Here is an 18,771-nt window from a genome sequence, read left to right as displayed (position 1 = left end):
CGGAAGCAAATTCTGCAACTTTTGCAATGCGCGTTACATTTAGTCCCGGAAGCAAGTCCGCGATATTAAATGTTATCCAACTTAAAAACACGATAATATGCTTCTCTAATTATCTGGCACTGCTATTTATATCATCTACTACAAAGTATTTAAAAAGCGTAAATTTGATTTAACATTTCTGGAAGTATACTTAATATCGTTAAAAAAGGCTATAAAATATAATTAACGATAAAAAAAATATGTTCTCGACATATACATACAAAATGGAAATTTTGAATATAAACTCAAGCCACTTCAAAGTTGTAAAAGTATAATGCCGACCGTGTGGTCTGTTTGAAAAAGTATGTGACGGATCGTATGACAAATAAGGACTGACCCGAAACTATATAAGACTCCAAAATTGTTTTGAAGACGAATGTAAATAAAATTTATTGTACTTCAAATGCTCGCAATTCCATAAGTTATGCTGGTTTTAAGATTAATTTTTCATTCACAAATACGAGTAACTACTTTTAGCTACCGATATATTAAATATATCTCTTTATAATTATATATATTCCGTATGTTTTCTAAAATTTTTTTCAGAAGGATAATTCCTTTTATATTATTTAATAGAATATAATATAAATATATATTGTTGTAATTATTTATGTTATTATGTTCGAATCGTCTTGTACGTGACAGAAGAGAATTACGATTTTAAGGAAGTTATTAAAAAGGATGGGTGTAGCTATGGAGTAGACGTCGAGCGATTGACAACCCCACGCATGGTTTCTTGGTGTCTGGTGACATCTTAGCTAAACTAAACGCGTTAGTCTGTATTTAGTTAGCAGTTGTTGAGGGGCAGTTGCCTCCAGCCGTGCAGAGACAACAGTTCAGTTAGTTCAGCGCGCTCAGCGAGTATCGTTGCTCGCTTACGTAGCGTGGGCATCAAGAATTTTCTGTTTGCGATAGTGCATGCGTGAGACGAACCCCTTCAAACGGGTGACCTTTGACCCAACCGAGGTCAGGAAAAGCCTATCCGCAGGCGCGGATCGCCGGTCGTCGATCTTCGTTTTCGGACTGCACGATCCACTGGCTGGATTATCGTTATCGGGACTCCTCGTCCGGATCTCGTGTGAGCTTTCTGTAGGCCCATCATGCCACCAAGATCGGTACTGCCAATAATTTTGCTACTCGTGATTGTAGGTACGAAAACATTTTATACGTTTGAGAATATCGATCGAAGTTCGACCGCTTCTCAAACTCCTATCTTGAACTCGATACTTTCTCCGAATTATTCAGAAACATAAATAATTTTCGAATATTTTTGAAAGATAAATAGTTTCATGTTTCTCAAATGTTTTCCGAAAAAAATATATACATATATTTGTAAATAAACGTTGAACCAGTCGAAAGACGAACTTATTGTTCAAATAATTTGTATTGAATAAATTCGTATTGTTCCAAATCTTCTTGACTATTCGAATATTTATTCTTATCAAGGACTATCGTGCGGACATTTTTTTACTTATCAGTTTAAGATACTTGCTTCGATCTTTTTTCATTCTTTGCTGCTACGACGAAAGTGTACTATGTCACTATAACTTCTTATCAAATCACTTAGTGACTGAAAATGAAAATTTCTAAAGTTCTTTAGTATTAGGGGTGGCGGCGAATTAAATGGATTAAAAACGGCTTTTCGAAAATCTCAACAAACATTTTAAACCGTTCAGTCAAAAGTGACGACTTTACAACTTTCCATCAGCATAATATTCGATACAAGAATTTTAAAGCACTAGACTAAATTGAAAGTAACAATAAATTGTTATATTTCTTTTTATACGTAACAATCGCTGACTAATATTTTTTTTTTCTTCGGTAGATAATTCGTTTAATGTAAAATTAGGCTTGAACGTGTTCTTTTGAAAGAAAGATCTCGGTTCATTCACCGAGGACACAGATAATGCAATGCGATAATAAACTGTAGTTTCAATGATGCACATTCCACGTTCCATTCTACTGCTTTTATTATGTAGGAATATAGATGATGACTATGATAAAATTTAATATTCGAAAAATCAATTAACCCACACAGCCGTGCTTTATCTCCTTTAACGGTTATCAATTTAGACAAGTGAGAAGTGCAATGGATACATCCGGTACAAATAGTGGCCGAGGCAGCATATTTCTTCGTAGCATTATCTCTATAGGGTAAATAAACTGCAGATACGTTCACTGCGAATGAAGCGTTCGTTAGAAAAGTTTTACAGGGAACTTGCGTCCGTAATTTGTCGCCGAGATATCCTTGGCACGTGTAATATTTTACTTTAGCCTGTTTGTATACTTAATCACGTATGTAGTCGTAGAGACGATGCATCTTTAATACCACTGAAGTGAAGGTAATTGTTTCTGCGATGAATATGTAAAAAATTGTTCAGTATATTTTAATTATCAATTAAAATAAATCATTATTTACTAAAAATAAAAATAATTTAATAATTAATTAAATAATTACGGTTAAAAAAAATATTTCTTCTATAATTTAACTCTACAGAAAACTGATTATTATAATCATAACGATTAAATTTCAATTGAATACTTTATAAATTTTCAGGCAAACAAAATTTAATACTTGAAAATTAGTTTTAGCGTCCCAAGAAGATATTAACTTTATAATAATTTTTTTATTGTAGCCATAAGCACGCGATCGCGCGCTTGCGATTTGGATCAAATGCAGTATGGATGTCGAATTCATAACGCACAATGCAGATGCGGTTATGGCTGCTCTTCCGAATACAGATATAATAATAATGAGGACTGTAAAGAAGCATTAAGAGGTAATGAAATATTTGCTAGTTTCATCAACATTAACAGGAAATTTGTCTATTTTGTTGTACTCTCACATCAATGTCAAGAACGTATAGTTACAGTTATTGTTGTATAATTATTTTTTCAGGCAAGCGTAGTGATACGTGCTACAGATTAAAACCTTGCTTGAACGAGGGATCTTGCATACAAATATCGTCGGACCCTGGATTTAAATGTCGCTGCGAAGGAACCGGTTATTATGGGCCACTCTGTGACAAACGTTAGTATATTTACTATCGTTACTGATTAAAGATGATTATATTTATAAATTGCAGCCTTATATTCGATTACATTCAATTCCCGACGTAATCGTAAATACAACAGTTTCCACTAATAGTGTGAATGATGTATTACCTAATATTAAATATCAAAATAAAAATTTACTGTGTATAATAATTAGAAATGTTGTTTAAAAAAGTTCTATTTAATGAGGTGATTATGTTTTTTTTCAGCTTGTCCAGGACTGAATTATTTACGTCTCCGAGGACCGTTTCCCTACGAATGTGTTGTAATCTAATCTACAATGTTTCTTATACTTATCTATTAAAAATCAAATACATGTGCTATTAAATACAAAAAAAAAATGAACACGTTTTGTAACAATTTCCACATCTTTGTACATACATAATAAATACATATTGTATATATCATAATAGTTTTGCACATTATTATTTATAAACTTTTATTACAAATTGTCAATATAGAAAGATGACAAAAGTCAAAAACACTTATTTGCTACAGTGAATATTGTTTTAAAAAAACACAGTTGCTAAGCTATTTTGTATTTTAAGACAAAAAAGAGAGGTTTGACATTTTCACTGTTTATTCATCAATAATTTTACAATATGTATGCACATGATGTGTTGGATCCATGAGTTGTCAGACAAACGCTTAGTTTGTATCGTGCTTGTGTTATGCACTTTGTTCTTATTTTTATTCCTTTCATCTATTTCTACATAATGCCACGTGTACCTCACTTGCTGTTTCTGATGGCAAAACTTGTAAAAATCGATTCTTTTACTCTTCGTATAAGTACTGTTTTGTAGTTTTGTTTTTTTTTTCTTTTTTGTAGTATGAATCGACTGAATTCGTAATACTAGTTTGATTTTACAACACGAGACTGCACCAGGAACTTAACTGCATGTACATATATTTATATATTATATATTATCTAGGACAAACAATTGGCCAGTTATTAACTTCTTTTACAAATTCATTGATATTCTCTTTTTTCAACAGAGTTACACGTTACGGTGATTCATATAATGAAACATAAGTCTGCTCCTTGCACTATAAAATCATTTGAATTCGCAAGTTTCAGCAAGTGATACGGATACATTTTCTTTTTTCTTTTTGATTGTATGGCCAATCAGTATTTTATATATATGATGAATTTGCATGTGACTTTAGTTTCGTCTATTGTACATTTTAAACTGATTGTAGTGTACAGTATAGGTAAAACAAATACTCTAAAGAAAATTATATAAATAAATGTTGTATCAACATGTACGTATATTCTTATAAAAGCAGACGGGACATTATCATCGAATATTATAAACGGGCAGGTTGTCAATGGTTCAATATTAAATTATTTTCCACTTTATGCTTTTACGTATAATAAACTAATGGAAGGAAATGTCTATAAAATTTTTACAGGGAGTAGCAATTTAAAAAGTTCAAGAATATTTCACAACACTTGTTTAGAATTCTTAGAACTATTATGCTGTGTTGCAAATAAAACAAGATTACCGACAGATTTTTAGTCAAATTAAGTAGTTTAGACAAATCGCCCCCCTAATAATTTTCATATTTTATAAGATGATAAAGTGACTCGTTGTTTTTTTTTATTTTATATTCTGTTTCTTTTCTCAACAAGTTCATAATCCAATTGATTATTATCAATATTATTATTGTTGTCACATTAGTCTCAATTTGGCAAATGTTTACGATCATGCTTATGATAATAATAATCTCGGTACCGAAGTGTATGGACTAAAAACAAGTAATGTAGATTACAATTTGAATAAGCAGTAACCGTTTCGATACAACATTACTCTTGAATGGCACCAGGGGTATGCTGGGATCTTTCTTGACTAAATCCACGCGTGCCGTCTGGCCCCCTTGGTTGTCTAACTACCGTTAATTTAGGACCTGTGTCTTCCATAGATGTAGTACGCAGTCTGCTGATCAAACGTTCGGGTCGTTGTTGGACTAAATCGCTGTACAATAAATATACAAAATATATTCGTAGATCAATTTATGATACTGTTTCAAATGAAGAAAGAATCTCTGTAAAAATTGATATTTTACCTTAATCGTGTTACATTGCATGCAGACGATTTACCAGTACGTTGATTCGTAATCAAAACGAATTCAACCGGGTCTCCTGGCTGAAGTATCGCATGATCTCGAACTTCACTCATGTGAAAGAATAATTTCTTACCCTCGTCAATCTCATAGGCAAGAAAACCGAAAGGACCTTTCACTGCATCCACTGTTGCTCTTCTCTTTTTTCTAACCGCTACAACATTACAAGCATGGCCTGCTGAATCGACCTGTAATTGTACAGGGTCGCCAGCCTGTAATAGCTCGCGTTTATTAACCAGTCCCATAATTCTAAACTCGTATTCTGGGACGTCTTCGTCTTCGTTAGTAGCGTTTATCTTTATCAAACCAGCATACTCTGCCTGGTCAGGATTTGCACTTCGTAATGGTCTCACGACCGTTCCATCGAGCACTTCGCTAACTGGTATTGGCCTAGGAATGCTTCCACGAGGTACTAATTTAACGTAATCCGCGGCAACACAACCACTGTTTCCTCTACCATTTCCAGAACTGATTATACACTCAATATCAGCTCCTACTTCCAATGTACTAGCGTCTCCTTCAAAATTGCTAAGAAGAATTGTGAGGGCGTAAGTATCAACGATCTAGTAACAGAAGATTGATTTATACAAAAAATCTTTACCTGAAGTGAAAAAATATTTCTTTATCGTGATTCACAGTCTCAATAAAACCAAATCCATCTTTGAGAGCAGCAATGAAGCCCTGACAAACTTGACCGTTCAACTTTTTATTACCACTTGAAGTTTTTTCACCAGAAGAATTCACTAGAGATATGTCAACAGCAACAAGTTCTTTATTTCGTTTTACTTGACAGATACTAAATTGAACCTAAAAAATAATCGTATTTTAAGTAACGAATTAATCGATATTTTCTTACCCTAGAAAAAAAAAATATACCTTGTCATCTAGTTTTGGAATATTTTTTGGATTACAATCTTTAATAAAGAAAATAACACTCTTTTGTTGATTTTCTTTTACGTATCCGATGAGACCAGGTACCAAATGAGACCAGGTACCGCTTACACCTTGAATTATAGTACCCATCAAATCTTTTTCTATGATTGTTTCAAATTGAACTGTACCAGCTGGTAAATGTTTCAACCTAATTGCACTTTGTCGATTACTCGAAAATGATGAAGAAGTATCCTATCATGACAATTAACAATGATAAATATTAACATTAAAAAAATAACATACAAATACGATTAACACGTACTATTTGTTGTTTTTTAGATATACTCACTTGAATAACTGTAAACTCAACTTCATCTCCTACACTAATTTCTCTATCAACATCAAGAACTTCATTGAAATGAAAGAATAAACGAGCTAAATCTCGATCAGCACAACGAATGAAACCAAATCCATCTTTGAGAGCAGCAATAATGCCTTGTTCTCGTCTTTCACCAGACACAGTAAAAGATTCAGGTAACAACAATATTTCAGTAGCTCTTTTGAGTTGATCTCTAGTATCCGTTGCAATACGAAATTGGACCCAGTCCCCATGTCTAAGAAAAAAAAGTTAGCGTATAGTTGTATTGATGAACAGTAATACAAACCGATAATACATATCCACAACTTCGAAATATCTATACCTAAGAGTAAAATCTCCTTTTTGATCTTTGTCTCCAAACGGAATTTCAACTTCAGAATGATCAGTATCTCTATAACGAATTCTTCCAGGCAATGGATCATTTTGATGACGAGCTGCAGTGCCCCTTTCCAAAGGTTTCAATACCTGCCCTTTCACTACTTCGTTGCAGACTTCTTCAAATACTATAGAACCAGGTGGTAACTTAGTAATGTTACAAGCTACTTCTTTCCCCTGAAAAATAGTAATAATATAATTGGTATAAAATAATAATCGATAGCTCCTTATATAAATGAAATATGTGCTCCTACATTTCGAGTTTGTATTATAAATTCAACATCATCTCCTAATCTAAGTTCTTCTTTCATAGATTTAGCTTCGCTAAAGTGGAAGAAAATCTCTTTAACTACGTCAGCACGTTCAATAAAGCCAAAGTTTTCTTTCATCGAGCATACTACTCCACGATAGCGAACTGGATGTACTGGATTTTCCAATCTTACATGACACGCACCTAAATTTCCACTGTAATTGATTTTAAAGGTTTATAATACTTTTACAAATTTATAAATTAACAAACGTGATAAAACATATAGATGATATACCGTTGATTAGTAGCAATTTGAAATGACACTCTATCACCGATAACCAAAGTAACATTTCCTTCTACATCATCTTTTGTATATGGCAGAAAAAAACATTCTCCTCTGTTTTCATAACTAATACGGCCTTGTAAGTCACCACTCGCGTGTGATACTATGGTTACAAGTCCAATAACTCGTTCTTCGCCTAGCACCTAGTTCATACAAGATTTTACAAATTTATGCATTTGTTTGTAGTTCTTCGTCAAAAGTATTTAAATTATATATATTCCATACTAACCCCCTCTGGAGAAATTTTACTGACTGTACTAGCAATAGGTTTTCCTGTTCGTCGGTCATAAGTCATTTCAAATTCAACTGGATCTCCAATTCTTACATGATCTATGTTACCGCTAAATTGGCTAAAATGAAAGAACAATCTTGCTTGTCTTTCACAGCACTGTATAAATCCATATGAATGCTGTAAACAAAAAAATAGAAAAGTTATGTTGAATATAAAAAAAGCATACCGATGTGAAACTGATTATAATAATACAAAAATTCTTACTAATAATTTTTCGATTATTCCTGTTTCTCGTGTTCCTTGGTTAGCAGATTGATCTTGATCGGTGGAATTATTTGTTGATGTGTCTTCTGTGTAAGCAGCATTTCCTTCCATTCCAGTAAATGTCCCAAAAGGAAATCTGTTAAGTTCTTTACGTGACTTTTGTGTATTGGCATAACCTGCATATTGTATATTATTTTTTCCATTCCCAGGAGGAGAATCTGTCATATAATGGTCGCTACCGTAGTTGGTACCATTTCTGTAGATATTAGTTGCTGATTGATGCGATCCCATTATAACTTTGGGACTAGGTATAGCCACGGACTTATAATCAAGTATTGCAGGGTCAGAGTTCATGATTGGCGGCTGGAACGTTTTCCACTGAGGATTGTTGGACATTGTTTCGAATTCGCACAACTTTAAATGTAATCTTGACGTATAAGTATTCCTCTTTTCTTGAAACAATTACTTAATTTCTTTTTTATGTTCACTTCCGTTTCACCACAATATATATATATATATACTTATATTTAGAAATTTTTAGTCTTTTCAATTATTTAAGTGTTAACATAGATATCACAGAACGGTTCTTGGTACCTTATATCTTTGTTCACTATTATAATGTTACAAGAACTTAATACAGAGGAAGAGAGGCTCTTTAAAATGCTGCAGAAATGCAGGCTCCTTTGTGACCAAGAAGTGGAAGGAAGGATTTGAACGTATTTTCACGTATATTATAAATTATTTATCTGCGAGTACCTCGACAACTCTGTGCGATATTGGCACTCCTTTTAAATATAAATACAAGTGTTTTATTAACCAAAAGCAGCACAATCTCAGCCGCAATCACAATTACGGTCACTTTATGGCTCACCTAACTCTTTCTCACAAAGCTTGTGTACACAATATATAAATGAACGATATAGTTAATGTTGATTTACGAATTAATACGAGTACAAAATTCTTAGCACATCATAGACCATTGATACTTTCCACATATGTATGCACGAGTGTTATTAACAACTGTTTGATATTTACTCAATTTAGTGTATGTTAGAATAACCGTGTTTCCTCTTAAACAGCAGTCATCCTTAATAAAAGGAGTAAATCAAAAAACATAGGAGATTTAAAGGATAAATGTTGACTTGAAAATCCTCAGATGTCTTCAATGCGTGCTGAGTGTGATTGTGTTGTTCCGATATTTCTATATTAGCGTTTCTTTCTTCAGCATTTAATTGTGAAATTTACAGTGAGCCTTGGTTTCAAAAATGTCCTAAACTAACAATTACACAAGCTGAAAATTTAAAAAATACATTTATCTTAGTATAGATCAAACATTATTTATAAATAAATAATAATATTTAAATGTAAATCTAATGATCACGAGCTTTCCAACAGAAGATTCTGACAGATTCAAATATTCGTTTGAAAGAGTAGTGTTTATTTTTTTTTTGTTTTTTTAATCATGTTGTGATTAATTTGTCTAATTGACAAGTGTAACTATTTAGTCATTTCTTGAACAATTATACTATTTAAAAAGTATATGTATTATCTATAAAAAAAGATGTACCCTCGTAATTTTTTATGTCTTATACATACATATACATGTAATGAGAATTTTTACCATACATAATGTAGTTGGGCCGAGTAAAAAATAAATTTCCACTAATAAGTATTGTCTCAGGTGTACTTATAGGTTATTATATATTTTACACTTTACATTGATATGAATGTTTAAGTATATAAGATAATTCACAGCATATTTTTACTATATTCTATTTGTGGTTTCACATGAGATAAACAAGATATTCGCAATAATTGAGAGCCAGTTTGACATTGACTTTTTATGATCCAACTGGTGGTGTTTTCTCAACGTTTTTTATCTAATTCTCTATATTTTATTCGCGTTTTAAATCTTGTTTACCGACGTTGAATAACCAATCAAGACATTATTGTCGTCGGTTCATGGTTTAAATCATAATACTCGAACTTTAGTACAAGTCAGATAGATTACTTGAACACCCACATGAAAATGTTTGAAATATATGTAACGGTATAGGTATCGTAAGTATATTCGGAATATAACTAAATACATGTCATTCTACTAATTTTATAATCGTCCATCTGAAATTCGAGTCGATAAAACACATTTCCAAAAGAGAAGAAAACAAAACTCCGAAATATTATACGTGCTTGCCAGTTATGAGATTCTGATTTTTTTATGAAGTCGCTCATTTCTATGGGTATCGTAAAAATTTATCAGACCTCAACGGACTTATAAAATATGAATATTCTTGATGGAGAACGAATAATCCTGCAAAATCTAATTGTTTCGTTATAAAGCTCGTAATCGAACGACTTTAGAAAGTTTTATAAAACTCACCACGACACAGCACAGCACTGACGACATGCCGCCATGTTGAATGTCAACATTCAGCATTCACATACAAAACAGGAGCAACCACAGAGCAACTGCAGTTAAAATCTTGATACATAACTTTCTGGTAATACTACAACGAAAAGATTTATATTGTTCGTTAATCATGTTACACGTTGAAAAGACCAATAAAAATGCAACTTATTTTGGCAATTCAAATTAAAGTACGCACGAAAATAAAGGGGAAGTGTGTTTTCAACAGTGTTTTCGAATACGTAAAATTTTTAACCGACAACATCGAGTACATTTGAAAAATTAATATTTACAATGTACCCGTAAAGTAATTAAATCGAGCAAGTGTTTTTAAAAATAAAGGTAATTAGTAATAGTATAGTGATGCACATTAGTAATGTGATGGTAAACAAGAAGTTTAGTAGTTTCAACATATACATGTTCTTTATTTGTACATTCATTTTCCAGATCTTTATTATTCGTAGTATACAAAGTAATTAGTCATTTATAATTTACAAATAAAATTTGCTTTAATAATAATGATAGTGATAGTAATAGAATAATAATAATAATAATAATAATAATAATAATGATAATATTAAACAAAATTTGCACATATTATTAAGTGTTTAGTTTTTGGGATGTTTCTGCACTTGACGACCTCGAATGAACACCAAAATAATTTAATCGACGCCAACGCAAATCCTCAGGATCCGGTGTTGGTGGAGCAGTGACACATTCTAAGCTCAATTGAAGAGCTCTTCGTAAATCATCGTCTTCATCCGTTTCACCAGTTATGTTTGTTGTATGAGTTGCTTTATTATCATTATGTAGGTCTAATCTCAATTTAACAGATTCGTCGATATCATCTTCCTTATTATTTTCTAGACTTAACTGCAGCGCCCTTTGCAACTCTGCAGTTTCATCATCATTTTCGTCTCTGCCTTCAACTTTTATAGGAATTATCCTTTCTCGCGGTTTATTCTCTGTCGTTTCTTCCTTGGATGTCGATGGTTTGTTATATACATTTGAATCTGTAGTACTAGTCGTTCTTAACAAATTAGAAGTACTTGGTACTTTTACTTCTCCTAGAGCAAGTGCAGCTTTTAACAGTTCATCTTCTTCTCTAACACCCAACCGATAACCTTTCGACTCTGTTTTCGAAGGTGCTTTTATTTTTGGTGCAATTATTACTGGATTTTTCATAAGAACATCATCTGCAGCACATTGAGGAAGTATACCAATAACGATAAAGATAGAATAACCTATTAAAAAGTACATTATAATTGAATGTAATTTTATTTTTACAAGATAAGATAAGATAAGATTTTATTCTTTTTTTATTTTTTGAATATAATTGTGCTTACCATCTTGTATTAATTGAGTTAAATACATTGCAAGATAAGTATCTGATATGAGTTGTGGTCCACTCAACATAGAATTCAAATTAAACCATTGTTTCCCAATTTTTCTTATGGTAAACCAATGGCCTTTATAGTTACAAATGTATGCTTTCATCAGTCTGAAAAAGCATATCTCTTATTACTATATACTAGCGCAAAAAAATATAAATTAATATATGAAAAATGATAATGAATACAAAATTAAAAGTCTATATATATATATATATGAATTTCTTATATTATTTGTTTTTGTTAAAAAATACATGAAAAATGAAGATATGAAGAAATGAATAATAACCTACGAAGGATCTTTCCGTGCCATTAAAGCTGCCGATTCAGTACTATTATATGGGACTAGCTCTAACTCCAAAACTTTCAATGCTCTGCTAATAACTTGAACTGAAAAGTATCCACTATCATCCATATTTCCTGATGGTTGCTAAACAAAACAATTAATATCATTTTTTTTTATGTATAATATTATTATATACAATTTGTTTTGCTGATATTTTATAGAAATTTTAACAAACGATTGATATTTAGTTGAGAATAATACAGTTTAGTTATAATACACTTTATCCGTTTCTTGTACGAACACTGTTTGTTTAACTAAGCACAGATTTTCTACTTTTAAACAAATGTACGCTGTTATTATTGTTATATTGTACACTGTTGAAACCAAATTGAGTGTTTCTGTTTCTATAGATTTATGCGAATCAGTATGAATTATATGAGTCAGGTATACATATACTACTGCAAAAACTATGATGCAATAGAAATATATACCTCTAAGAAGAGTCTATAATCTTCACTGTCAACACCTGACTCTGCCATTCTCATTCGTTCCTCTTTATCCAATTCGTGACCAAAACTGGCAAGATCCACTGCATTAAAATATGGTCCTTGCAAAAGTGCATTTAAACAATGTTGTGCGCACAAATAACCTTCTTGCTGTAAAACATTTTTCATATTAATACGGTATAGATACAAAAAGACCGTCAATCTTTTTACTGCGCATATCATTATTTACCTTTTCATGGAATATTGTTTCCATTGTACCGGTATTTGTCGAATGTAGTACGTGAAATATACAGACATTAAATAAGGAATAATTAAGTTGTTATACGTCGAACAAGCTTAAAACATTTCTATGACTAAACGTCACCCACAAAAATATTTTTTGGTTATAACCAGAAATACATAAAGTATAGTAAAGCGTGTCGGTAGGTTTTACCGAGAACACCTACAGTACTACCATCTCGCAACAGATTCCATAATTATAAAATAAGTTATAAATATATAGTATATATATTTTGTAAAAACTTTAAGCCATAAAAACATTTTAGCATTTGTCCGCGTAAAGCATAAATCTTTGTAATATTGCAAAGAAAAAAATACATTAAAAATGTAAATAGAAAATAAAAGATTAATCACATGTTTTCATTAAAATAGTTTTCATTAGACATAGATGCGTTGCATTACATAATTATATCATCTTTACGTTCTGTCGCATCTTTAAATGATCTCTATAAAATTGATTACATTTTTCCTTCGCGGAGGAATACCTATATAAAATATAATTTCATCGAACGAAAACATTAAGCTAAGTACAAAATATTCGACAAAATTGTGAGCATCGGAAAGCACAATGTAGTCTCTAATCGGTGAGAAGCATCGGAAACTATAAAATTATTATTTAAAGGCTTTGGCCGAATTTGAGCTTCGTCTACTACCACGGCATAGAAAAGGATACCGAGTATTGAGTATTACCGAGTGCGAGCGAAGGGAATCTGTAGAAAAATTGGAAATCGCGAGTGTGCCGGAAAGGAAGGCGCTTGTATCTGCGAGTGTATCGCCGGTATAAGGGCGATCTCGAGAGAAGGTTGTGGTGTGTTAGAGATTAGGACAGCGTCGACGACCTGTAGAAGACGACACCTGCTTTGCTCGAAAACGGAGGCCGGAGAGACACGGTGACGGCGGGGGCGGCCATACTCAAACAACCGCCGAGCGAAGTGCGCGGCACAGCGCAGAAATGAGACGATAATAAAACCATATTACATCGTTCGTAGACGACTCGGGGACGAGGTGTAACGGATGTAAGTGCCTCCATTCGAACGTGAAAGAACAAATTTATAGAGGGAAGTGAAAACGGAAGTGTGAGAAGTGCGAAAAAAAAAAGTATAGCGGCCCGACGAATCGAGGCGCAAAGGACGGTATGAGTGCGAAGACGGACGTGAACAGGCGGGTCCTAGCGATTCAAGCCAAGAAAAAGAGGCACAAGCCGAGCAAACGGAAAGGGAAGGGAAATTCTCAGGGTGAATCAGACACACCAGGAGCACAATGCTCAAAGGCGCCAGAAAACCCACAAGAAAAACGGATTTCAGATTTCTACCTCGGAAAGAGGTACCAGATTATCTTTTATTAATGTATTATTTCATTTTTCGTTGACTTCTCTTACTGACAGTTTATAATTTCGATGAATTTTACTTGTTTGTCAATCTATTATTTCATTATTTGTTCGCTTTTCTTGCTGACAGTTTATAATTTAAGTAAATTTCGGTTTAATAAACATAGTTGGACAGCTGAGGGAAAGGGAAATTCTCAGGGTGAATCAGAGACACCAGGAGCACAATGCTCAAAAGCGCCAGAAACCCTACAAGAAAAACGGATTTCAGATTTCTACCTCGGAAAGAGGTACTTGGTTATCTTTTATTAATGAGTTATTTTACTTTTTGTTGATTTCCTTGCTAACAACTTGTGATTTAAGTCAACTTTTATTTAACAAATGTAACTGCAATGTTGTTTATTAATTTTCATTTACCATTTCATATTGATCAAATATTGTCAGTGAACTATTTAGGGTATGACAAGAGACATGCAAATATGTCCTCAATATCAATTTGTCATTAACTTTTTTTCTTTAAAAAAAACGACATGTTTGAAATTAATTCTTCTTTATAACGAAAAACAGGAGCTGAAATTGTGGAAGTCAATAAGTATAAACAAAGGTCATTACGTTAAGGGTATTCTAGTAGTCTTGTTGATAGAAAGTAATGCATTAAGCAGCATTTGGAAAATGTTAAAGCAAGTTGTTTGTTTTTCTTATAATTAAAAAAATATGAGTTTCATTAATAGTCCTAATCTGTGGTTTCAAAGTTATTGGAGAAAAAGACATTATATTCAAATTTTATATAGGTTCTCCAGTTTTTATGTCATTTATCTATAATGTGTTTTACAGTTTGTTTATGCCTAAACGTTAATTATAAGTATAATTTAAACCTTATATTTGTTCGTGTCATTACTTATTTATATTATTGACTAAGGAGCATAATTTTGTTTTGCATTTTCTGATTCGTATTACTTTCTTTTCTGTTTTTCTAATAAAATTTATAGACTGGACCCACGCCATAGCTCCAGTAATGAAACAATAGAGGACGACGATGAGCTTTACAGTAGCGAAGACGAAGAACAAGAGGATAGCAGTGATTACTGTAAAGGAGGATATCATCCAGTTAAAATAGGGGATTTATTCTTAAATCGTTATCATGTAACTCGTAAGCTGGGTTGGGGCCATTTTTCAACGGTTTGGCTTTGCTGGGATTTACAAGTACGTATATTCATATTGAAATAACATATTTTTTTATGATTATTAAGTGTATATAAGGGGAATGTCTTGAAATATGTTCTGCAGGATAAACGATTTGTGGCACTTAAAGTGGTGAAATCTGCATCGCATTTTACTGAAACTGCATTGGATGAAATAAAATTATTGAAAGACGTGCGTGATACAGATTCCAGTGATCCTAAACGCAATAAAACCGTCCAGTTGCTCAATGATTTCAAGATCAGTGGCATTAATGGTCTGCATGTTTGCATGGTATTTGAAGTGCTTGGACATAATCTCCTAAAACTGATTATTAAATCCAACTATAGAGGAATTCCAAGGAATAATGTTAAACGTATCATCAGACAGGTCCTTGAAGGACTTGATTATCTCCATAATAAATGTAAGACAGACTTGAGAAAAATTTGTTCAATATTTATTATGTTTAACTTTCGTGCAAATGTATGAAAAACTTTGAAAATTAAAACACTTTCGCATAATGCAAATTTGAGGCATTTGAAATTATTTTTAGAAAATTTCTTTCCAACATTAAAATAACATTAAATTAATGAATATTAATTAAATTATAATAAAAATTAATTAAATTAATATTATTAAAATGAACTGATATTTCAAAAGATCTGTTTCTTTTTCAGGTAAAATTATTCATACAGATATTAAGCCCGAAAATGTTCTTATTTGCGTTGATGAAGCTTACATACGGAAATTAGCTTGTGAAGCTACCGAACTACATTCTTTAGGAATGAGATTGCCAGTATCATTAATTTCAACCGCACCAAAGGAATTTCAAGAACCTACTCCTAACTCTAAAATGTCGAAAAATAAAAAGAAAAAACTTAAAAAGAAAGCTAAACGTCAAAATGAATTATTGAAAAAACAAATGGAACAAATCGAAGAACTCGAGGAACAAAATAAAATGGCAAATAACACAAGAGAAAACGGAGAATTAGAAACAAATAGTCCAGATCAAGATATAAATACAGAAAGTATAGAAGATAATACTGAAAGCAAAGGTTCGCCTGACATATCAGAACCGTCAGCGCCTTCATTACACCTCAACGGTGTTGATAGTCTAGGTGGTGGAGAGAAAGTAGACAATCAGTTACCTCAACAACCTGAAAAGATGGATAATGCGAACTTATGTGATGTAGAAAAAAGTTGTGGAGAAGGAATGTTACCACCTGATCATGAAGATACAGACGAATGTAGCGAAGGTAAAATGTTTAGGAAATAGTTGTTAACTGCTTCTAATTAATTGCATTTTAATTGTATTCTCTTAAAGGACGTAATTTACAACCACCAGACAGTAAACAATTAAAACGAGCATCCGTAGCTCCCTTAGATCCTGCCATAGTGGAATGTGATGTTGAAGTGAAAATAGCAGATCTCGGAAATGCATGTTGGGTCTACAAAAAATTCACGGACGACATCCAAACTCGTCAATACAGATCATTAGAAGTGTTATTAGGATCTGGGTATGATACTTCCGCGGACATATGGTCTACCGCCTGTATGGCATTTGAATTAGCGACTGGTGACTATCTCTTCGAACCGCATAGTGGTAAAGATTATTGCAGGTAAAAAACAACATTGTTATTTATTTACTATTTCAATCATTATAAATCTGTTGTAATTTCTTTCCACTTAAAACAATGTATTATCATAGAGACGAAGATCACTTAGCTCATATTATCGAATTACTTGGAGAAATACCAAAACGTATTGCTCTATCTGGCAAAAACTCAAAAATGTACTTCAATAAGAAGGGCGAGTTGAAGCATATTACTGGATTGAAACCTTGGGGATTGTACGAGGTGCTTACAGAAAAATATGATTGGTTACCGAGAGAAGCGCGCGAGTTTGAAGAGTTCCTAACTCCGATGCTTGAGTTTGACCCGAGTGTGCGAGCTACAGCAGCAGAGTGCCTGAAGCATCCATGGCTGCAAATCAAAAAGTGATCAAGTTTTTTATCGTTTTACCTTTAAAATTCTTCAACTTCTACCATCCTGATATAATCATAAGTCGAGAGTGTGACAAGAAGCAATGACCTGCAGGTGTCAAATTCTTTCATAATTATATACAGTGTTTTATTTCTATATAACGAGTGCATTGTTATTAAAAACGCACACGATAAAATTATTTAATATTTAATATACACGAACGAATTGTAATATATATACATATACATACATACATATATATTGTTATAGTATGCAAAATTATTAGGAACGTATCTTATAAAATTGTTAACATTCAGAAATATTTTTGTTTACCTTTTTTTTTTATAATTACTGATAATTTGATACAGTTATTGTTTGTGTCTAAGACAATAGTACGGGTAATTTCAAGTACTGAGGGACAAGAAAAAATTATCGTAGATAAAGAAAGAGCTTGTTACATTTCGCCAAATTACGTATGTAGTTACGGTACGCTTCTGGTTGTAACACTCTCGACAGTGGCTGCCTGTTTGTATATTTATAAATTTGTTAATCACGTTTTTCATTTAGTAATGATATCTTAAATTAAAATTTCGTAATATTTTATTATTTTACACGATCATCGTTTGATTATCCTTCGTACTTGTCACTTAATTTATCATGTATCCCAAGAGTCATGGGACCTACTCATAATGTACTTTAAGCAAGAGCAGACGCAATGTTACTGCTATGTCGACATTAAATTTTAGTAACACATTAATCTGTGTATTACATTGATCGATTGGGATCCGTTGATTGCAGTTTTTTTCATTGTGATCTCTCCTTGTGCTTAATTATCGTTCAAGAAGATTTAATAGTACTATACTATGTTAATAATAATTAAAAGAGAAAAAATACTCATTGCACATGCGTCGCAACGCGTGTCTAAGGAACTGAACCTTTGTACAAATTTAATGTATGCAGACATATGTATATCGTTTTAAGAGTTGGTCGCCAGATTCTTGGTAGAACGGCTGATACAAAATATTAATTACGATTCGGAATGAGACAGTGCATACTTCATTTCTCCCAATCCGAGTCATCGTAATTTAGTCTAATGAAATACAATTATACATCATGAAATTTCAAGCATTGTAAACAAGAAACTTGTGTTTCAAAGGAAACAGAATATTTGTAATAAAATTATTATGTAATCGTATGTCTGCGGTATATATAATATATATATAATATATATATATAATATATATTATATATATACATATACACTGTCTAATTTCGAAGAATGATCGAGGTTACTGATTGTGGCACACATTTTCGTTCAAGTTATTATAAGTTTCATTCTACGGATAAGGCATAACATATAAATAATGTAAAATTAGGAGAAAGGAGGCGAGTTTCTAGATCGTGAATGATACTTTGGTGAACATAAAAGTAATATCGTCATACAAGAATACAAGGATATGTGATGTTAAGTTCCGTGCGTCTTT

General features: G+C 32.4%; 4 protein-coding genes across 6 annotated transcripts; 2 read left to right on the top strand and 2 right to left on the bottom strand.

Moving 5' to 3' along the window:
- The first annotated feature begins 831 nt into the window (after positions 1–831).
- Positions 832–3,512, top strand: LOC143357439 (uncharacterized). The gene is made up of 4 exons (XM_076793942.1): positions 832–1,188; positions 2,676–2,819; positions 2,939–3,070; positions 3,303–3,512. The coding sequence occupies exons 1-4, from the start codon at positions 1,140–1,142 to the stop codon at positions 3,365–3,367; spliced, it is 390 nt and encodes a 129-aa protein (XP_076650057.1). The 5' UTR covers positions 832–1,139; the 3' UTR covers positions 3,368–3,512.
- A 1,169-nt stretch (positions 3,513–4,681) lies between these two features.
- Positions 4,682–10,440, bottom strand: Unr (cold shock domain-containing Unr). The gene is made up of 11 exons (XM_076793918.1): positions 10,314–10,440; positions 7,934–9,224; positions 7,667–7,846; positions 7,390–7,580; positions 7,099–7,309; positions 6,792–7,021; positions 6,440–6,704; positions 6,094–6,342; positions 5,819–6,024; positions 5,161–5,745; positions 4,682–5,069 (listed from the first exon to the last, which is right to left on the bottom strand). Exons 2-11 carry the CDS (start codon positions 8,327–8,329, stop codon positions 4,901–4,903), a joined length of 2,682 nt encoding a protein of 893 aa, XP_076650033.1. The 5' UTR covers positions 8,330–9,224; positions 10,314–10,440; the 3' UTR covers positions 4,682–4,900.
- Positions 10,441–10,736: 296 nt separating this feature from the next.
- On the bottom strand, positions 10,737–12,928 carry LOC143357433 (ataxin-3). 2 transcript variants are annotated; one of them, XM_076793933.1, is made up of 5 exons: positions 12,753–12,928; positions 12,509–12,673; positions 12,025–12,161; positions 11,687–11,841; positions 10,737–11,584 (listed from the first exon to the last, which is right to left on the bottom strand). In XM_076793933.1, the coding sequence occupies exons 1-5, from the start codon at positions 12,774–12,776 to the stop codon at positions 10,941–10,943; spliced, it is 1,125 nt and encodes a 374-aa protein (XP_076650048.1). In that variant the 5' UTR covers positions 12,777–12,928; the 3' UTR covers positions 10,737–10,940. The 2 variants fall into 2 exon arrangements, with proteins under 2 accessions (XP_076650048.1, XP_076650049.1); XM_076793934.1 differs by having other exon boundaries at positions 10,737–11,536.
- A 186-nt stretch (positions 12,929–13,114) lies between these two features.
- Srpk (SR splicing factor protein kinase) lies at positions 13,115–17,898 on the top strand. Of its 2 annotated transcripts, XM_076793923.1 has the most exons (7): positions 13,130–14,125; positions 14,297–14,416; positions 15,116–15,329; positions 15,414–15,729; positions 15,983–16,561; positions 16,630–16,924; positions 17,014–17,898. In XM_076793923.1, exons 1-7 carry the CDS (start codon positions 13,938–13,940, stop codon positions 17,303–17,305), a joined length of 2,004 nt encoding a protein of 667 aa, XP_076650038.1. In that variant the 5' UTR covers positions 13,130–13,937; the 3' UTR covers positions 17,306–17,898. The 2 variants fall into 2 exon arrangements, with proteins under 2 accessions (XP_076650040.1, XP_076650038.1); XM_076793925.1 differs by lacking the exon at positions 14,297–14,416 and having other exon boundaries at positions 13,115–14,125.
- The last annotated feature ends 873 nt before the right edge of the window (positions 17,899–18,771 follow it).

Source organism: Halictus rubicundus, chromosome 9 (genome assembly GCF_050948215.1).
Source record: "Halictus rubicundus isolate RS-2024b chromosome 9, iyHalRubi1_principal, whole genome shotgun sequence".
Lineage (NCBI taxonomy): Eukaryota > Metazoa > Arthropoda > Insecta > Hymenoptera > Halictidae > Halictus > Halictus rubicundus.
The sequence above is the reverse complement of the archived record's forward strand: the minus strand, read 5'-3'. Positions and strand labels throughout refer to the sequence as shown.

Coding starts and splice junctions, on each gene's coding strand:
- LOC143357433 (XM_076793933.1), bottom strand. CDS start 12,776: ATGGAAACAATATTCCATGAAAAG. Junction 12,162..12,508: donor ATTATAGACTCTTCTTAGAG/GTATATATTTCT, acceptor TGTTTTGTTTAG/CAACCATCAGGAAATATGGA. Junction 11,585..11,686: donor AACTCAATTAATACAAGATG/GTAAGCACAATT, acceptor ACTTTTTAATAG/GTTATTCTATCTTTATCGTT.
- LOC143357439 (XM_076793942.1), top strand. CDS start 1,140: ATGCCACCAAGATCGGTACTGCCAATAATTTTGCTACTCGTGATTGTA. Junction 2,820..2,938: donor CTGTAAAGAAGCATTAAGAG/GTAATGAAATAT, acceptor TTATTTTTTCAG/GCAAGCGTAGTGATACGTGC. Junction 3,071..3,302: donor TGGGCCACTCTGTGACAAAC/GTTAGTATATTT, acceptor GTTTTTTTTCAG/CTTGTCCAGGACTGAATTAT.
- Srpk (XM_076793923.1), top strand. CDS start 13,938: ATGAGTGCGAAGACGGACGTGAACAGGCGGGTCCTAGCGATTCAAGCC. Junction 15,330..15,413: donor GGCTTTGCTGGGATTTACAA/GTACGTATATTC, acceptor TATGTTCTGCAG/GATAAACGATTTGTGGCACT. Junction 16,562..16,629: donor TACAGACGAATGTAGCGAAG/GTAAAATGTTTA, acceptor ATTCTCTTAAAG/GACGTAATTTACAACCACCA.
- Unr (XM_076793918.1), bottom strand. CDS start 8,329: ATGTCCAACAATCCTCAGTGGAAAACGTTCCAGCCGCCAATCATGAAC. Junction 7,310..7,389: donor CAAATTGCTACTAATCAACG/GTATATCATCTA, acceptor AATCAATTACAG/TGGAAATTTAGGTGCGTGTC. Junction 7,022..7,098: donor TTATAATACAAACTCGAAAT/GTAGGAGCACAT, acceptor ACTATTTTTCAG/GGGAAAGAAGTAGCTTGTAA.